The 19,452-nt window shown below is 36.0% G+C and overlaps 1 protein-coding gene across 1 annotated transcript; it reads left to right on the forward strand.

The window, feature by feature from the left end:
• Positions 1-871: 871 nt before the first annotated feature.
• Positions 872-14,702, forward strand: LOC141641961 (uncharacterized). Its single transcript, XM_074450600.1, has 12 exons — positions 872-1,006; positions 2,373-2,613; positions 3,273-3,415; positions 4,039-4,132; positions 4,450-4,737; positions 5,116-5,453; positions 5,898-6,101; positions 7,210-7,266; positions 7,908-9,083; positions 11,945-11,977; positions 12,249-12,491; positions 14,034-14,702. Exons 2-12 carry the CDS (start codon positions 2,454-2,456, stop codon positions 14,448-14,450), a joined length of 3,153 nt encoding a protein of 1,050 aa, XP_074306701.1. The 5' UTR covers positions 872-1,006; positions 2,373-2,453; the 3' UTR covers positions 14,451-14,702.
• Positions 14,703-19,452: the final 4,750 nt, after the last annotated feature.

A 19,452-nucleotide genomic window follows, 5' to 3' on the forward strand; every position in this document is an offset into this window, starting at 1 on the left:
CCATAGGAAATAAATTCTTGTTCAAAGAATGAAACACTGCAACAGAGTCTCTATCATCGATTCGCCGCAAAAGGCTTTCATCCATAAGAAGGTCTCCGAATCTTCCTTGACGAGTATCCATTTCTTCTGACGTGATTGATTGTAGCCATGAATCGGACAAAATATGTAAACCCATATAACGATCTATAACAACGCTGATCTTCTGCTAACTTATTAGAAAACTGCAAACGAACCAGAAAACGAAAGCTCTCAAACTGAGAGAAGGACACCACCGATAGACGGGGACAGAGCCCTCAGTAAGAGAGACGAAACAAAAACGAAAGCGGAAATTAAACAAAAACATAAAGGAAACAAAGCGGAACACATGAAAAATACAAGTACAAGTACAGCCCCTTTATATAAAATACAAGTATTAAAACTTCCAAAAATTAGAAGATTGATGCTTTAAAAATACCCAAGTTCTTATTTAAGAGAATAATATCCATTTCAACAGTAAAACATATTCAAACAGGTATTATATGAGTTGTCTATGTAATAGAATTAAAATGAATATTGCCAACAACTGATAGTATTTGATTCCGTTTTACAATTAAAATGAATATATTTCCGTCTAAACAAAAATAATTTTATTAAATTGCCAAATTCATTGCAAAAGTCCAACTTTTGTTCTCAAAATTTGTAATCCTCTTCTCCAAACCCATACAAAATACAGCCTGTCAAAAAAATACCAAAAATAATTGACTGTAATAATCTGTATTTTCCATTAAATCTTCTCTCTCCTTTGTCGTTCTTTGGAGGGAAACCTTAATACTTTGAACTTTGAACTCATTTCAAAAAACCAAAAATATCCCCAAATCAGTTCTTCACTGTTCTTCACTCTAATTTAAAAAATAAACAATTTTTAGGGTTTTTAATTTATCTATTTCTCTCTCTCTAGAGCTTTAATTTGAATTAATCAAAGCTGCTGCAAAAAAATTGAATCTTTCTAAGTAGACAATTTCTTCAGGTGAGGTTTACTGAGCTTTTGTTATAGCTGTCATTTCAGTGATTTATTTATTTTAATGTTTTTGTGTTGATTGTTTTAGGGTTTTTTTTTATGTATACATTGTTTCTAGTGATTTTATGTCACTGATTCAGTGTTGGGTATTTCTAATTTTTTTTGTATTGATTGAATTTGTGGAGCTGAAAGTTTGAGCTTTGATTTCGCATAAAACGGGGGGAAATTAATTGATCTATGGAATTTTGAAGTAGAAGTGTGTTGTTTTTATTGAGAATTGTTGAAGTTGAGTTTTGATTTGTTTGAGACGATTCAAAGTCTGGTTCTTTTGTCAATGGCGGTAGTGAATTACGAGTAGTAAGTAATACTGGCAGCTTCGTCTTTTAGTTGTTTTAATACACCGTACATGGGTAAGGTTGCGTACATCTAACCCTCTTACCTCGCAACAGATAGGATCCTTTGATCCATTTAAATGTTGTTGTTGATTATAATGTGTGCAAAAGGGTACCTTTTTCAGAATTGCAAATTCGTATCCCATCAATCGCTAATTGTTGGTTTAGAAAGGCGTAAACTTTGTGAAAAATGCCTAATCATCAACAACAATTAGCAAAGTAGTGTTCACTGTTCATATGATGTTTACATTTTACACCTTTCTATACCTCCAGTTTGCTAAACTGTAGGACAGGTGTTTAAATGATGTTATACGTCAATGAGAGGTATAAGAAAGGCGTAAACTTTGTAAAGAATGTCTTGCTGATGTAGAAATTAGCATATGATTAGCAAAGTAAGTATTCATGTGAAATTCGCTAAACTGTAGGACAGGTGTTTAAATGATGTTATACGTCAATGGGAGGTATCAGAAAGGCTTAAGCTTTGTAAAGAATGCCTTGCTGGTGTAGAAATCACCATATCACCATATATTAGCAAAGTCGTATTCATATGAAATTCGTGTTTAGTGACACCTATGATAACATTAGAGAACATGCTAGAAACTTACAGTGCGCATTATGATCGAGATCCCCTTGGAGGGATGGACCCAGAGAATTAGACTCAGCAATCTTAGAAAATACAATGTGACACCTACCTGCCACATATCAAGTAGCTATGGCAACTCCTATTTTACTTGAGTTGATAGGTGGTCCATGGTCTACATTTTATCTTGAAGCGATAGGCTTGATTGTTGCAGTATACTGATTTGTTAGAATCAGGCAATTTTTTTGGTTTGGCTGTATATCATATTTGAAACGAGGTACACATAATGAAATGTGGTTAAGGTAGTAAGATAAAAGCATTATCTGTATTGTTTGCTGCCATTCCCACTACTTTTGAACTGGTTTATTTCTGATTTAACTCTCCTATTGTGACTTTTTTGTAGTAAAATCCTTCATTAACAGGCGGTGACTGAACTGTGATCAAGTGAGCAACTCTAAGCCCAAGAAGAATCTTGTTTTAAACAATGCATACTAAGAAAAAAGTTTCGTCTAGAAGTACTGTCCGGCAGCTTGCTAATAACAGATCATTAAGATCTCAGAATAAGCCACCGGAAAATGCTCAAGTTTTGGAGACGAAAGCTGCTGAGTTTATTACCTCATCTGTTAGAAAGTCAACATGTGGCGGTAAGTGGATATGTTTTCATTATAGATTATATACTCTTGCTGATGTATCTTTGCAGTCCTTAGCATTGTCTCTTTTGGTTTTGATCTCATTTGAGTACCCACAAGGGCTAAGTTTTATATGTGGCATGTAAAGTAGTAATCTTTTCGGTACTCACGGGTGTCATAATCTTTTAAGGGTGTAACCAAATGAGACGCCGTCATCTTTTAAGGCATACACAAACAACCATTGAAGATACATCGGAAGTCCCTTAATCCACGTTTCCACCTTTGTGTCTTTGTGTAAGAAGGAAAATAGACTGTGTTAGAAATTAGGGACAGATTGGAAAACATTTTCTTTTTACTTTGCTTATAGCCAGGAATACCAGGGCTGATGATTAAAAAGTAATATCAAAGTCGTGTATCTAAGAAATTAAATTTTAAAACGAAGGGGTAAAATTTTAATTTCGTTTTCTCCTTTTCTTCCCCCTTTGGTACTCTTTCGTTTTCGTTGTCTTCCTTCCTTTTGTCTCTATAGTTTGCATTTGTTTGTTTGTTTGTTTGTTTGTTTTGTGTCCTTTTGGTAGAGGTTCTTTATGATGGTTTGTGTTAGCTAAGCCATGTTTTGTTGTTTTTTTGGGTTACATGAGATAAAGTAAATATTTCTTGTTTTGGTACTCCAGGTCGAGGCCTTGGTAAGAGAGATGGGAGTACTGTTACAAGTCTTACAACTAACTTGAATGCTAGATATGGCTTGTGGCAAGATGATTCGTCGAATATGTATGTAGATTGTAATGAAGATAGGAATGCTTCTAAAATCCTCCAGGTAGCTATAATTGCTCTCACAACATTTGACTTTACTTTGTAGTTTAGTTCTTGATGATGCATCTTCTTTTATGCTCATCTAGTTATTAATTTTCCGTGCCTCCTCTCAGATTTTTAAGTGCTATGCATTTGTACTTGAGAAAAGATAAACTGTCGCTTTCTACAATTCCTGCATTTGTTAGTAGACTTTTTGTGATTCATCCAATTTTGCACAACGATTTGCTCTGTTCGATCATATACTGATTTACTACCAACATATGGTTATCATAGTTAATAAGAAACTAACATGTAAGTTTAGTATGTTTTAGGTGTGTGATTTTTTGATATCTAAAAGATAATTTGCTGGGTAATACAATGTTTTTGTTGCTGAAACACTTGGAAAGACAGATTGTTATGTCAACAAATATCTCCAGAATCATGGTGCCTCTGAGATAACTTTCGTGATGGCAAAGTTTTGGTTCTATATTATTTAAATATATTTCCAAAGAAAATAGATCTTACAACGGACGTTTTAGTGTTAGGCACAGTCATACTCATATCTACGGAGTTCTTCAGGTGGTTGTCGTAATCATTATTGTTGATTGACCAATTTTTGACTGTTTATATCTTCATGAATTCTCATAGGAACGTAACGAGGGTACCACAGACACTGACTCGGGAACAATTTTCTCACCATCATTTCACTCCTCCAACATTGAACAAGATTTCACTAATTCAGGTCAGTGTAATTGTCAAACCTGCATCTTGCAGCTGTTATTTTCTTAATGCATATTTGATACTCAAATTGACACCCTTTTTAGTAATTATTCTGACAGCCCAAAGCGTAAAACATGAAATTTGCATTGAACTTGGTAACATTTTCTTTGAATTGTGTTCAGCTTGAAACTTGAGATTATTGAACTTTATATGGGACGCGTTATTCCTATTGATGTTGAATTGTTTCTCACAATGTTATTGTCAAATGCATGTATGTGCAAAGTTGCAAACTACATCTCAATATCATGTGTTTCTGATGTAATTTGGTGCTTATGTCAGATTATGTGGATACAAATGAGGTTTGCCTGTCTTCGGAAGCATCAGATATATATCTTGCTATGAAAAACTCAAAGCTTGAATGCTTAGATGAGCAAGGGCAGGATTCAATGATGGCTGATATATCCGTAGAAGTGGAGGAGGAATGTGAAGAGCTTACTGATTTTGATCCATATTATTTTATAAAGAGCTTGCCTGCATTATCATCAGTTGTTCCAACATTTCGGCCAATGCTGCTACCTAAACAAACACGGAGATGCCCGCCAAATACTCTTGTCTTGGACTTGGATGGTATGTATGTGCAAACTGCAAAGTTGAGATAATAAGTCCTTGATTTTTCACAAATTCTCTTATGAGACGTCTCATGGTAAAGTTATCACGATTCACGAGATTGATCCATATGATACTATGATTTTGTGAGACTGACAATATTTAGTTAGTCTCTTATTTATTTTTTTAGTAGTTTTCTGGGTATTTGGCTATTTGCATAAGCTTTCTAGTTAAAATTGCGTACACCCTATTCCCTTTTACCCCGCTATTTGTGGTAACCCTCACGACCTCAAGGCACTTGGGTAATGTTCTTGTTTAATTTATTTGCATCACGTGTTCAGTAACTTGCACCATATAATTCATATCCTTTTTCTGAATGTTATGTCTTCTCTATGGCAGAGACGTTAGTCCACTCAAGTCTTGAACCTTGTGATGATTCGGACTTTACATTTTCGGTGAACTTTAATCAGAAAGAACATACAGTATATGTCCGTTGTCGCCCATACCTGCATGATTTTATGGAAAGGGTTGCTGGCCTTTTTGAGATAATCATTTTCACTGCCAGCCAAAGTATTTATGCTGAACAGCTTCTCAATGTGTTAGATCCAAAGAGGAGGATAATTCGACATAGGGTTTTCCGTGAATCATGTGTTTATGTTGACGGAAACTACTTGAAAGATTTGTCCGTTCTAGGTCGTGATTTGTCCCGAGTTATCATAATTGATAACTCTCCTCAGGTAACCTTTCTCAATTAATGCTTTATTGATACTCATTCTCTCCTTGTGCTGAGTGTAGTATGTCGGATAAGTTTATGCATTGCCTCCAGCTGTAGGACAATTCACTGATTTTGGGCATTCTAGTTGGATCTCGTAAACAAGTCATTCGAGTTGGGCATTATAAGTTCGGGTCATTTAAGATGCTTTGTTACTTATGGAGTCACTTTGGGTTGCATTATTGGCAACCATTTGGGGACGAGTCAGATCGAGTAAGTGGTTATGGATTGGGTAAATCGGGTCATTTCTGTATTGTTTTGTGTTGTGCCTACTAAGGTTTTTGCTTCAAATTAATTATTTTGCGTTGGGACCATTTTTGGGGTCGAGTAGTTAGGGTCCCATATACTTGAGGTTGGTATTTTTCGGGTTTGGATCAGATCCTTTCTAAAACAAGCAAGTTTTGAACAGGCATTTGGATTTCAAGTTGATAATGGCATTCCGATTGAGAGTTGGTTTGACGATCGTTCAGATCAAGAATTACTGTCATTAATTCCGTTTCTGGAGAGATTAGCCATGGTGGATGATGTTCGACCACCAATTGCTCAGAAGTTCAACCTCAGATCCAAAATAGCTGCAGCAATTTACCCACCTTCAAATTTTGGTCACGCCTACTGAAGTTGTCAGACTGTCATTCTCGTCTTCTGGGAGAACTTGTTTGTGCCAAAAACTGTGAGATTGTAATCAGATACTTTAGATTAGTAACAAAATTCAAAACTGTACTCCATAATGTGTTGTTAATTGTAATTTATCTCATTCTTTGTTGAAGGATGCTGTTAATTGATGTAGGTGATTAAACATCTCTGGTCACTAGTTTCTTCACTGCTGCTGTTGGTTCCGAAACCTCATTTATAGAAATTCATACTCTTCACTATTTTCTTCCACAAATTCTTGTTTGTGACGCACATATCCGTCACTCTTGAGTGACGGATACCATTTTACCTCACAAAGTACCCACTTTTTCTCTCTCTGCAACACTATTCATGTGGTCTCCTTTCTCCACTAACCCATTTTGTTACCATTTTAACTCACAAAATATCCGCCACAAATGGTAACCCGTCACAAGGGAGACCAATTGATTTTCTTCTGCCTTCTTTTGCATGTGCTTAGCTTGGTATACTTTTTCTTGTTCTTTCTTTTTGGCATTGATTAGGGGAATCCCTTATCAACAGTTGAGGCGATTTCCTTCGGAGTATTTAAGGCAATTTAATGTGTATGAACTTTAACGGTAAGTTCAAAGGTAGTTGTGATGCTTGAACCTCTTAGAATTGCAAGAATTGGGAGTACTTGGTATCTTATCCTTTGCAAGTTTGTTTTGAATTGTTTCCATAATTCATGTACCGCAAAATTGAGGAGCCTACTATAAATCATGAACGCACGAACAATTTTGGTAATATACGTGAAGAACTGGATACTTCGTATTATTATGGAATATATATAACGGATATACATTAGAAATTAAGAATCATTATTAAGGTAATCTAATTGGATATTAACAAAGATTTCCAATTTGCATGAAAAGTGTTTATATGTAAAATATGATGATCACGAATGACGTGGATTAGATATTTGGAATCTAGTCCTTTCCTTTACTAGACATTTGTATTCCTATAAATTAAGGGTACACCCTACCATTGTTATTCAATTAAATTTCTTAGCTATCACAATCGATTTACCCTTCTTAATTAACTCAACAACAGTAATATTGTCTTTTACTTTGAAGATTATGGATAATTTAGAGAATGTGGAGGATTTAGCTTATATGTTCACTTTCGATCAGGTAATTAGCTCATCTTATTCCAGTTCACCTTGTTTGTTCACTATGATCCATTCTTCATATGTTCATAGTTTGATGTTCATTGGGTCAATTTATTTGCAATAAGTCTTGCTTGCGACGGGTCGGATCTTGCGACGGGTATTATGTGAGTGGAAATATATGACGGAATTTATTACTTTAAGTTGTAATCTAATTTATTCCTAACATGTTGAAAATACATGTTAGGGACAAGGTGGGCACCCACCCCATGTGGTTTGTCTCTCACCTTTATGGGTTGTGTGTGAGAGAATATGGTACCCGTCTCTTATTTGTGACGGATACCTCCGTCACAAATAAGAATTTGCGATTTATTTGTTGTTTTTTGCACAATCGTAAATATATGACGGAATTTATTACTTTAAGTTGTAATCTAATTTATTCCTAACATGTTGAAAATACATGTCTAGCTACATACTCTACATACCAATTAAATCTCGTTATGGAGTAATGAGTATATGCTAATAATTAATTATAGGTTCTAACTTCAACTATATCTTATTTAGATAAGCACGGTGTAAATAATTTACATGTATACAAATTTTGTGTTCAATCTATTTATCTATTCCAAAAGCTAGAAACCACTAATCGTATTGTGAATTCTTCAGCAAATTCCGACAATGGATAATTCGAACGACGTTTTCACAGGAGTGATTGAAGAACTGCTAGCGGACAAAAAACAAGCCGTTGAAAAAGCAAATAGTTACCAAGAGACTGTCAAAAAATTGATTCACTTATTGGGGATTGCATATAAGGAAAGGGATGAAGCAAATGACAAACTCCGCAAATTATTGTTGGTTAAGCCTTACTCTCCCTACTCTTGCAAGTCACAAGCGACCACAAGCCATACCCAACCGTCTAAACAAGGCGCAAGTACTTCAGATGCAAGTAATTTTATCCTTGACCGAAAAATGGATTTACAAACTACGTACAATGTTAGTCCATTGACTAGCCATACTCAACCGCCTAAACAAGGCGCAAGTACTTCAGATGCAAGCAACTTTACCCTTGACCGGAACATTGATTTACAAACTACGTACAATGTTGGTCCATTGACTAGCCATACCCAACTGCCTAAACAAGGCGCAAGTACTTCAAATGCAAGCAACTCAACCCTTGACCGGAATCTGGATTTACAAACTACGTGCAATGTTGGTCCATTGACTAGCCATACCCAACCGCCTAAACAAGGCGCACGTACTTCATATGCAAGCAACTTTACCCTTGACCGTAACATGGATTTACAAACTACGTACAATGTTGGTCTATTGACTAGCCATACCCAACCGTCTAAACAAGGCGCAAGTATTTCAGATGCCAGCAACTTTACCCTTGACCGTAACATGGATTTACAAACTACGTACAATGTTGGTCCATTGACTAGCCATACCCAACTGCCTAAACAAGGCGCAAGTACTTCAGATGCCAACAACTTTACCCTTGACCGGAACATGAATTTACAAACTACGTACAATGTTGGTCCATTGACAAAGGCCAGTGATGATAACGCCTTAGCTACACTAGCCGATTCTTTCATTGATATTGATCCGGGGTTCTACATGGGTAGCATTGATAGCATGCATAATGCTAGCTCATATCTTGACTCGGTTAATACTTCTACATTATATAACAACATTGCGATACAGAGGGCTCTACCCGAGAAAGGTAAATTGGTACAAAGTGTGCAGGAGACAGGTCCACTTCGTGAGACGATCATGGTGGCCTCAACGTCCCCTCAATGGCAAAACCCGCCCCAAACATCTCAACATTTACGAGATGTTCCGGTGTCTTTTGCAATGAATCACAAGCGTCCGCGAAACACCTAGACCCGTTGGTTCCTAGGTTTACAGTTTACTACTTAGTACTTTAGTCCGTCCTATTTTTTATTCAAGGGCTTTGTTTAGAAAAGATAACTATGTTTACGTTTCTATAATATAACTTTTGCAATATCCATATCGGAATTACTTTTTCACATACGAATTTTACTCTTTCACATACACTTTGTCATTAACTTTCCCTCTAATGCCCTTCTAACCTCAAACCTAATCAAATTAACTATACTACTCTTTTTTTATCCTAAATCCTAATTTAATTGCTCAAATAATTTCAACAATGGTTCTTAATTTACTAATCAATGAAGTAATTTATTTATTTATCGATTGTCAATAATGTTTCTTGCAATTTTTTATCAATCTTTAAGAAATCGATCAATCGATGTCCAACTAAGGAAATCAACCATGGACATGTGAATGTAGGTAGTCGTGTTGTGGATAGATTCTATAACTAATAAGTCTGCAACACAAAATCTTGCGTCATCCTATCAATGTATTTTTTCTCACAAGTAATGTCACCAAACGGAGTATTAGAAATGGAAGGCTTGGATGTTATTTAATGGCAGACGGAATCTTAATAGAAAAAAGACATACTTGTCCCCGACGAAGCATCTCTGACGGAGGGAAGTCCAGGTGGTGGGTGGTTGCTTGTGCGTGGTTGCTTGTGCGTGGTCGATGGGTAAATTTATTGGGGTTTGAGTGAACGAGATGAAAAAATGACAAGGGTAAAATCGTAAAAGTCGTATGTAAAAGAGTAAAGTTCGTATGTGAAAAAGCACAACCCTATCCATATTTATTTATTTTTATATATTTTAAATGGGCGTATTACGTCGCGATAAGAGCTTCTTTACTCCAACTATGTTCTTATCATGATCCATTTTTTTTTTTGAAATAGAGAAATAATTCATTAATAGAACGTCATACGACACTTACAAGTGATATCTGTAATCGAAAACGAATTTATTAGAAACCAAAGAAAAATAATCTTCTTGTAAACTAGGGATCTCAAACCATGATATGACAATTCGGCTCGGTCTCGTATCGCTATCTTCATGCAGCTTTTGATGAGCCTTCGTATGATAAATTGCAAAAGGAAAAATACCTCTTACTGGTTCCGAAGATCGTTGACAAATAACTTGTATCCATTGAAGTAATGTGCGATGATCTATCAACGAACTACTCGTCTATATACGAGTGAAACCAAACCCAGGATTAACTGGAAGGCCCCGAAATAAAGAACTGAAAAAACGATTCTCCCAAAAAGAGAGACTTTTATTGACTAGATAATATGTATATTATTAAAAAAGAAGCAATTTTGGGGCTTACTATCGAATATATCAATTGATTATCGATGAGAGCCCTAGATGGAGGCTAGATTTTTTAGAGAGGCGCGGTTAGAGCTTTGTTCCTCCAACTTTGTTCTTATCATGATCCATACATATTGGTGAAACAATATAATTATAAAACGTGACCATTGTACGATACAAAAGGGGTACGAATGCTGTATAGGGTAAGATTATCGGTAGTTTTGAGATAAGACTTTGGTGAGTCTTAAGACAAGACTTACTCAAGACTACCAATAATCTATCATAGTCTTAATAAAATCTTGACAAAGTCTTAAGTTGAGTCTTGGAAATCCAAGACTCAATTTAAGACTCTACATGAGTCTTGACCCCACTATTAAAAGAAGACATCCAATGAAAGATTATTGGTAGTCTTGAGTAAATCTATCAATAACACATATTCGAAAAATATAATTACATTTTCAGTGTATAAATTTTAGTTTCACAATGTATAATTACATATTCACAATGTATAAATTTCACAAATGTATAATTACATATTCACAATGTATAAATTTCACATTCACAAAATATTATTGCATATTCACTACAACCCCATATAACATGTGAATATGTCACTTTAATTTTATGAATATATATTTAAGTATCATAAATGAGCATTAAATTATATCAAATGTGATCTTTATTTATCGGTAAAAAAAAAAACTATAAACATTAGTAATAGTTTTAATATTTTTTTAGTAGTATTGTTTTAAGAAACTACCCAAATTATGCACTATAATAAAAAAGATCATGGGTGAGAGTTGGAAGTTGGGAGTATGGGAGTACCATGCATCATATGCAATTGGGATTCTCTCCATTTATGCCTCTCTCCATTTCCTTCCATTTCTTTTTAACGTTCAAGATTTCGTTTTGAAACGATCCAACGGTTGATTGTTTGATGAGTTGGAGGATGAATAATGATTTAATATTGTTGTATTAGAGGAAATGGAAGGAAATGGAGAGAAAAAGAAATGGAGAGGATCAATACTCCATCATATGGGTGTATCGTATAAGAATTGCGGACCTTTCTTGACTCATCTGCCGACTGCCATGTCTCCATCCTTGACTATCAAGATCCATTCTCCACCCTTCATTTCTAGAATCTCCTAGATCTCTCTCCCCATAAAACAATATTTTAATATTTATAATCAATTGATCTTCCTTGTGACGGGTTACCATTTGTGGCAGATATTTTGTGAGTTAAAATGGTAACAAAATGGGTTAGTGGAGAAAATGGACCACATGAATAGTGTTGCAGAGAGAGAAAAAGTGGGTACTTTGTGAGGTAAAATGGTATCCGTCACTCAAGAGTGACGGATATGTGCCGTCACAAACAAGAGTTTGTGATTTATAATTCTATATAATATATACACTCCCATAATAAATCCCATTATCAAATCAAAGCAAAAGATTCCATATTTTCTGATCTTCAACTATCTACTCTTTTAACCCTCTGTGTTTCTTCAGTCTTCAACTTCAAGATACTTCGACATTACCAAGGTACAATCTTTATCATCAATTCTTGTTAATCTCAATCAATTACATCTGGGTTTTTATTGGATTATCTTGCCGTAGGTCTTGCTTATGACGGTCTTAATTTGTGATCAAGTTAATATTTATATGCAACCGTTGTATGGTGCGATTAGAAAAAGTAACCAATTTAAGATAGGTCGTTTTTTTGGTGTAAAGAGGGCCACAAGGCCGATTTTGATATTGACGGGATTTGAATAACTAAGGTTGATACCGTGTTAATATCTTTTTGTTTTGTTAGATGGAAAACGGTGATGAAATGAAGAAGAGTCAACAAAATCTGAAGCATTTGGGATTTGTGAGAGCAACAGCAATAAACACACTAGTATGGTTATCAAATGTGTATGATTATGCAAAGCAGAATTCAGGACCGTTGAGATCAGCTGTTGGTACTGTTGAAAATGCTGTTACTACTGTCATCACTCCTGTTTTTAATAAATTTAAGGATGTTCCTGATCTTCTTCTTGTTTTTCTTGATGGAAAGGTATTGTCTTTTGTTTTTAAATGATTTGGAGTCGGTTAACATGAATCACTATATGGAACTGTCTATTTAATTTGGTTGTCTACTGACTAAATGAGTTTAGTAGGCATTACTTTCTCTGTTCCAATCATTTGTTTGAAATTAACAAAAGTAAGATTTTAACACAGTATTTTAATCAAAGGTAAACTAATGATTGAGACGGAGGGAGTAGTATACTTAGACGGGCGTGTCTCGTTTACATGGATGATTGTTTGATTTGGATATATGTGTTTTGAGTTTGATTTGTGTTTGTTGAAGATTTCTGATTTCCTGAGGTTTTGTGAACTACTAATGATGATCTTTGTTTAATGTGGAAGTTTGATTAATGAGCTTGATCACACTATCTTTAGTTTATACTCTTTCCGTCTCAATCATTGTTTACCTTTTATAATTGCTGGGAGGAATATTTTAATCAAAGGTAAATAAATGATTAAGATGAAAGGGGTACGTTAGTAGATGATGAGTTGATAGACCATGATCTACAATGACCCAAGTCAAATTCACTCGAGTAGCGTTGTGTGACACATTTTAACTTGACCCGATAACAACGGACCTAGTAGAATGACCTTACAACATCAGAGCCTTAAGCCCAAAATGATTTGGGGTCGGTTGACATGAATCATCCTTTATAACCGTCCATGGGTGAACGCACGCCTCAAAATGCGATAAGAAATGGAGCGCTTCACTTCTGAGGAGACGCCCCAACGATGTTCAAATTTCGATTCATGTCCATAAAATGTGACCAAGTTTTTATGGTGGCTGCCACATACCTACCGCAACCCTCCTCCTTTCTCCGGGCTTGGGACCGGCAGTGAATGCCCGAAAACACTCCAAGCGGAGTTGACCTAGTAGAATGACCTTATGTGACCTAAATTCTACATCATCCGAAGTGTCTTGAATCAAACTAACCCAACTCAAACTCGACTGGTTTGTGAGATGTAATCTACTTTTTTCTGTGACTGTTCATAATCTAGTCTTTATTGACGAGTCACATGATTGGAGCTTGTTGTAGGTTTGTTGTCTTACGAAAGAGGGAAGTATGGTCCTAAAGCTCAATAGGTCTGACTTTTGAGTCTTGAGTAAATTATCACATGATCGAGATAAGATAACGTGAGTGATTGAAAAGGGCATTGAATTACTACTGTCTGTCTGTATGAATCTTGCACTTTGAGTCATTTCTACCCATAGACCATTGTGAAGATGAGACACGACTCGGAGAAAGCCCGTGTCTTAGAAGTTTCGACTAAACGTGGGATCGCATCTCTGATCTCTGTTGTTATTGCTTGTATTAGCCAGCATTCGTTTTCCTGCAAATATGTATTTTTGTCCGCTAAGTCGCGTCTATGTGCATGAATAAATTAGATGTTGCCATCTTATGTTTCAATTGAGGTCTAGAATTAGATTTTGGTCCGTTTTACTTCAGGAACATCTCGTACAAGATGTACTGTAGTGTCTATCACTCGATGTAATGAGTTTTTTAAGTGGAAAGTAACCTTTCCTCTGCAGGTAGACGCAGCTAGCGCCAAGTTCGATGAACACGCCCCTCCGTTGGTCAAGCAAGTAGTTGAGAAGACAACCGAAGTAACCAAGGAGCTAGTACACCACGTCCAAGTTGGTGGACCACTCGAAGCAGCCCGTTATGCTGTCAAGGAGTCCCAAGAAGCCGTGCTTGAACAATCAGTGAAGATCTGGTCCAAGCTCGACCAACTTCCACCCTTCCACACAGTCGCAGAAGTGACAGTCCCAACCGCTGCTCATTTTAGCGAGAAGTACAACAAGGTGATCTCTAACTTGCGTGGGAAGGGCTATACCGTCTTTGGCTATGTACCATTGGTGCCTATCGATGAAATTGCCAAAGCATTCAAGCAGGCTAAGGCTGTGAATGAAGGGGAAACTAGAACAGCTGAAGTTGCATCACAGTGAGATTCATGTGTTTCGGATAAGCTTGTGTAATGGTTCAGCTTTCAGCAAGATATTGCGACTAGTCGCATTAGTAGTTGTATTACCTAAGGGGCTTTGTACATTGAAAACTAGACGTTTCTGTGTTTATTAAAGTTTGTTCGAGTCTTTGTTTCCTTTATTTCCTTGCTCTGTGTAAGCTTGAGTAGCATTCTAACCTTTAATAGACGATAGATGTACTTACGTTGTTCAATTCACGACGGAATTTTATGACCAGCAAGTAGAATTTCACATTGTATTATATTCCTGTGCATCGGCAAACTGGTGAATGTCGTACGATGATATAAGATGTTAAAAGAATTTGACATGGTATGGCGTTAGGTGCAACCGAGTTTCCCTACAAGGTGATATGAGAGGATAGTACCGCGGTATAAGGGCATTACCCCGTGTTTTTTTTTTTTCCGGAGATATTTGCAACTTAGGAGATTTAAGATGAGTGTTACTGGTTCACGGATCACGGGGATGGAATGAGTCGACCAAATAGGTGTAGGCATGTAGCTTCTTTGTTTGGGCCGTTTTGCACGAACATGGGCCTTGTGCTTTAGGCCCAGTGTTGGCCTCTTTGCACTGAAACCTGGCTACGAGAGTCCTCTTGGTGAAAAGGCCCATATGACAATTTCGTAATCACGTGTTACTTGAAATTTACTTTGGGAGTGGAAAATTTTAGAGGTGATAAATGACTAAATGAGTAAGGTAGGGTAAATTTGAAAAAGTTCAAAAATTTTAACTAAGAATATGGTAAATTTGAGGTGATAAATGACTAAAATGAGTAAGGTAGGGTAATCACCTTATTTTCTCTTTCATTCATCTCATTTCTCACCATCACCATCCTCGTCCATTATTTTTCCCCACAATAGAGAGGATCCTCTTATATTACCTCTCATACTTTAAATAATCTCTAAAATTTTAAAAAAGAAAAAACAAAAGTATTGTTGTATAAAAGACAAATAGTGATTGGTAGGTGGACACTAGAGCCAAGGTAAGTTTTCCTCTAGTTTTAGACTAGAGGAAGTAAGCAACTTCCCCTTGCTAAGATGACATGTAAAATGTGTCTCACAATAGAGAGGATGTCCTCTTAGAGGAAAAAGAGTGTTAAGAGGACCTCAAATCCTCTCTATTGTGGATGCTCTTATGCGGACTATATTGTTTTAGTTTTTCTCTTTTTTTTCCTATCATAAGGTGGTGATGTTAATTATAGTTTGTTTTTATTGCATTCAACTTTGAATATGAATCACTCTCTACACCACTAACTTTTAAGCAAAGAAGATAACAAAGCAAAGGTAATAATCTAAATACATTCCTCATACAACCTTTTTTTGTGATGATTTTCTTATATTTTTTGTGTGAGAGGAACTCTTAAAAGTATGGAGCATAAAGTGAAAGAGTAATTTCTTTGCCACATTAGTGGGGAAACAATTTTATTCCCTCTTCTCAATTGGTTCTACCATTAGTGTAACAATATGAATTTTCATCCTTAAGCAAACCAATTGACTTAACCTCTAGTTTTTAACCTTTCCTTAGATATGTTACTTAATAACCTTGCATAATCACCACGCCGAAATCAAAAGGAAAAGCCTTTACCCTTGTTTAACTCATAATTTTGTAGTCAATTTTAAAGGAGGAGATCATATTGTACTCCCTTCATTCGACATATTGTGACTAGATTTATAAGATTAATTCGAAAATTAGTTTATTTCTATCTGGTTATAAATTTCATAACATAGCTACTAATATTACAAACAATTAGTCTTGTCACTTGTGTAAGACAGTTTTATATTAAAATTGTATATTTACAAGAAAATCATCTACAGGCAAAAGGCGGCCCAAATCATTAAGCGGGTTTCTTCCAATCGTCAGACAGCCACACTAATACGTATTCCCTCTCATTCAGTGGAATTATACCATTTGTAGAATATATGTGAGTAGTATTTTAGTCAAATGGTATGATACCGTTAATGTGAGGGAGTATTAATAAGCCATGGGAGGCATTTAACATGATGACTGACAAATTATGTGGGTCTTGTAATTAATCTCGTGGGACACAGATTGAGCAACAAAAATTGCAAGCATCAATAATAATGTAGGAGAGTTAGGTTGTGTTGATTTTGTACAACTTTGAGCTAGCATTATCATGCTTCTATAATTCATGTCAGGGACCTCATTATCCAAATATGGGCAATATCCATCAGTTTCATACTTTATACTGTACTTATATACGCAACTATTTGTAATGTATATGTCATCCTTTGTCATCAAATTCTAGGGTCATGGACACAAATTGTGAGTTTCCTTTTTTTTTTTTTTGATGACGAGGGGGTTGAGTCTCCCCCGGGCCCATGCATTCCCGCACCACCACATGGACCATGTAAGCCACCCCATTCGGGGGCTGCAGTGGCCAATTGTGAGTTTCCATTCCTTGACTATTAGCTGCCAAAACAAATCCTTGACTATTTATATGAAATGATCCAAGTGTTTTTAGATATATGGTGTAAAGATAATTGATCAAAGTTAATGCGACAAATAGAGAGAAAAATCTACTTAGTAACGTTGGCCTTTTTCTGAAAACTGGCGCTCACGCTTTACGTGGTGACATGTAACATTCTGTTAAGTTATTATATAATCGAATTATGTTCACAGTTCGCACACTCTGATTTTATTTACCCAATAACATTTACTGCTAAATCGTAATAGTCTTTTCAACATCACATATAGAATTACAGTCGTGTCGGAATTGTTAATTTCCACTCTATTTTGTAAAGTAAGGTATTTGGAAAAACTAGCTTCCATTATAACACTACTACACTAGTATTGACACATAACAATAGTATTTTATCATTAAAAAACGAATTTTAAAGTGCTTGATAGGTTTTGAAGTAATGTATTTCCAAATTATGTGTGTCATTATCTTCATAGAGTGAAGAAAAATAGTTTGTTTCGATCTTAATTTTAATTGACTCGAATAAGTTGAGTTATTATTGAAAATGTGAGTAAACCACTGTTGATTTTGGCTGGAGGTATACGCCGGCATGATACGTTAAAAGTTTGAACGATTTTTTTTTCACAAATTCTTGTTTGTGACGGCACATATCCGTCACTCTTGAGTGACGGATACCATTTTACCTCATAAAGTACCCACTTTTTCTCTCTCTGCAACACTATTCATGTGGTCCCCTTTCTCCACTAACCCATTTTGTTACCATTTTAACTCACAAAATATCCGCCACAAATGGTAACCCGTCACAAGGGAGACCAATTGTTTTTTTTTTCACATAGCCAAATAAGGGATGGCGAGGGTACTAAATACAAAAAAGTGATCGACTTATGCAACGAAAAAAAGTAAAAAAAAAATACCATATTGCCCATTCTATCCCTATGTAAAGAACACCCTCAAAATGAAATTATAAGGTTGTTTCTTAAGTAAATTCACTTATTCACAAAGTGGCTTTTAAACTCCACTAAAAATTGGAGTTGGATCCAACCCAAAACATGAATATTAAGGTGCCCACTAACTCAACCCATGTTTCACTTACCACTTATCTTCCCTTTTCCCTACAAATAAGCAAACACTACCCCATTTCTTTGCATTCTCACCTCATTTCTTTTCATCCCTATTTCACTAGCATTCTCTTTTTGACCAACATCATTAAAAGCAAACCCATAATCTATTAAATAAAAAAGGTAACTTAATTAATGGTAATATATTTCATTGGATACCTTTCCCGTTATCCATATATTCTCGACTCACTAAAACTTGGGAGATACGGTCTCTCACTAAGTTATTGAGAGACCAATATTGCGTACCCTTTTATTTGTATTTCGTACCCCTTTTATTGTTGATCGTGACATAGTAATTTCGTACCTATTTACATAATAAATGTACCCATTTTATCATTAATCATGATTTGTACTTATTTTATCACCTTTAGTACCACTTTTTTCTTGAAATTGTACAATAGTCTCTCAATAAAGTTTATTAAGAGACAACCTCTCAGGAGACCTACTATTCTCGACTAATGAATTTACTGTCGACACCTGAATTTCACCAAGTAAACATTCAAGTTTTATTATAAAAAATCTATGTATTTCCCTCTATAAATGATTAGCACCCAGAAGAGAAGAAGAGGAACTGTACTTGCGATTTATTATAACCAACCAAATTAGATATTGTTCCGGGTGTAATTCCAGAGCAGATATTTGATACCACTCGTAGCTAGTAGAATGATGTCCTTGCTTGAATCCTCCTTGCGGTCTCCTGAAACGATGAACAAACTGAGGGCTCGGCTTTGGCCGAGCGTACTCACTCCGACGCTCAAGTCAGTAAGCTTAGAGAGAAGTTGTTATAACTGGGCCAAGAGTGTATTGTAGAGAGATAAGGAAGATATTACCAGATGAATAGTGGTTATTAGGTCAATTTTTGGATCTCCTCCTCAATGAAGGTTGAGGAGTATTTATAGGCATTCACCTTTTGTCACGTAGTGGCCAAGTGGCCATGTGGCTATCAGGTGGAAAGACCGTCGTACCCTCGGCCGATGGACCTGTGGCAGGCTCGCCGAGGGTCTTGGATATGAGTACGCGGATAAGTGCCCATTTGGTGGGTTGTCGCCGAGACCAAGTGAATGCCGATGTGTCCGTCGGCTAGACTGTCTGAGTCGTTGACTTTGCTGTGGATACCCTTGACCTTGCTCAATATGTTGACTTGGTCAGCGGTGCAGAATATGCCCCATCAGATATCATTCGTATAAATTTCTAAATTAGCGACTCTCACTTTTTTAGAGAGGTTAAAGCATAAGTAATTATTGTAAAATAAGGTAATATTACAAAGAACAATTACAATATTAACCTTAGTAAGTGCTCGTTTGGTTCATACAGGAATTGAACTCATGTGGTAGTTTACACCTCACCGGATTTCAATTCCCATATCCAATTCACATGAAATGGCAAAAACGTGTTTGGTTGCTTTGGAGGA

This window comes from Silene latifolia, chromosome 2 (assembly GCF_048544455.1).
Source record: "Silene latifolia isolate original U9 population chromosome 2, ASM4854445v1, whole genome shotgun sequence".
NCBI lineage: Eukaryota > Viridiplantae > Streptophyta > Magnoliopsida > Caryophyllales > Caryophyllaceae > Silene > Silene latifolia.

Bases quoted from the DNA above. Each gene is read 5' to 3' on its own strand.
- LOC141641961 (XM_074450600.1), top strand. From the start codon at position 2,454: ATGCATACTAAGAAAAAAGTTTCGTCTAGAAGTACTGTCCGGCAGCTT. The intron at 5,454-5,897 runs GTAACCTTTCTC...AGTTTTGAACAG, and splicing joins TAATTGATAACTCTCCTCAG to GCATTTGGATTTCAAGTTGA. The intron at 9,084-11,944 runs GTGTCTTTTGCA...GTGTTTCTTCAG, and splicing joins AACATTTACGAGATGTTCCG to TCTTCAACTTCAAGATACTT.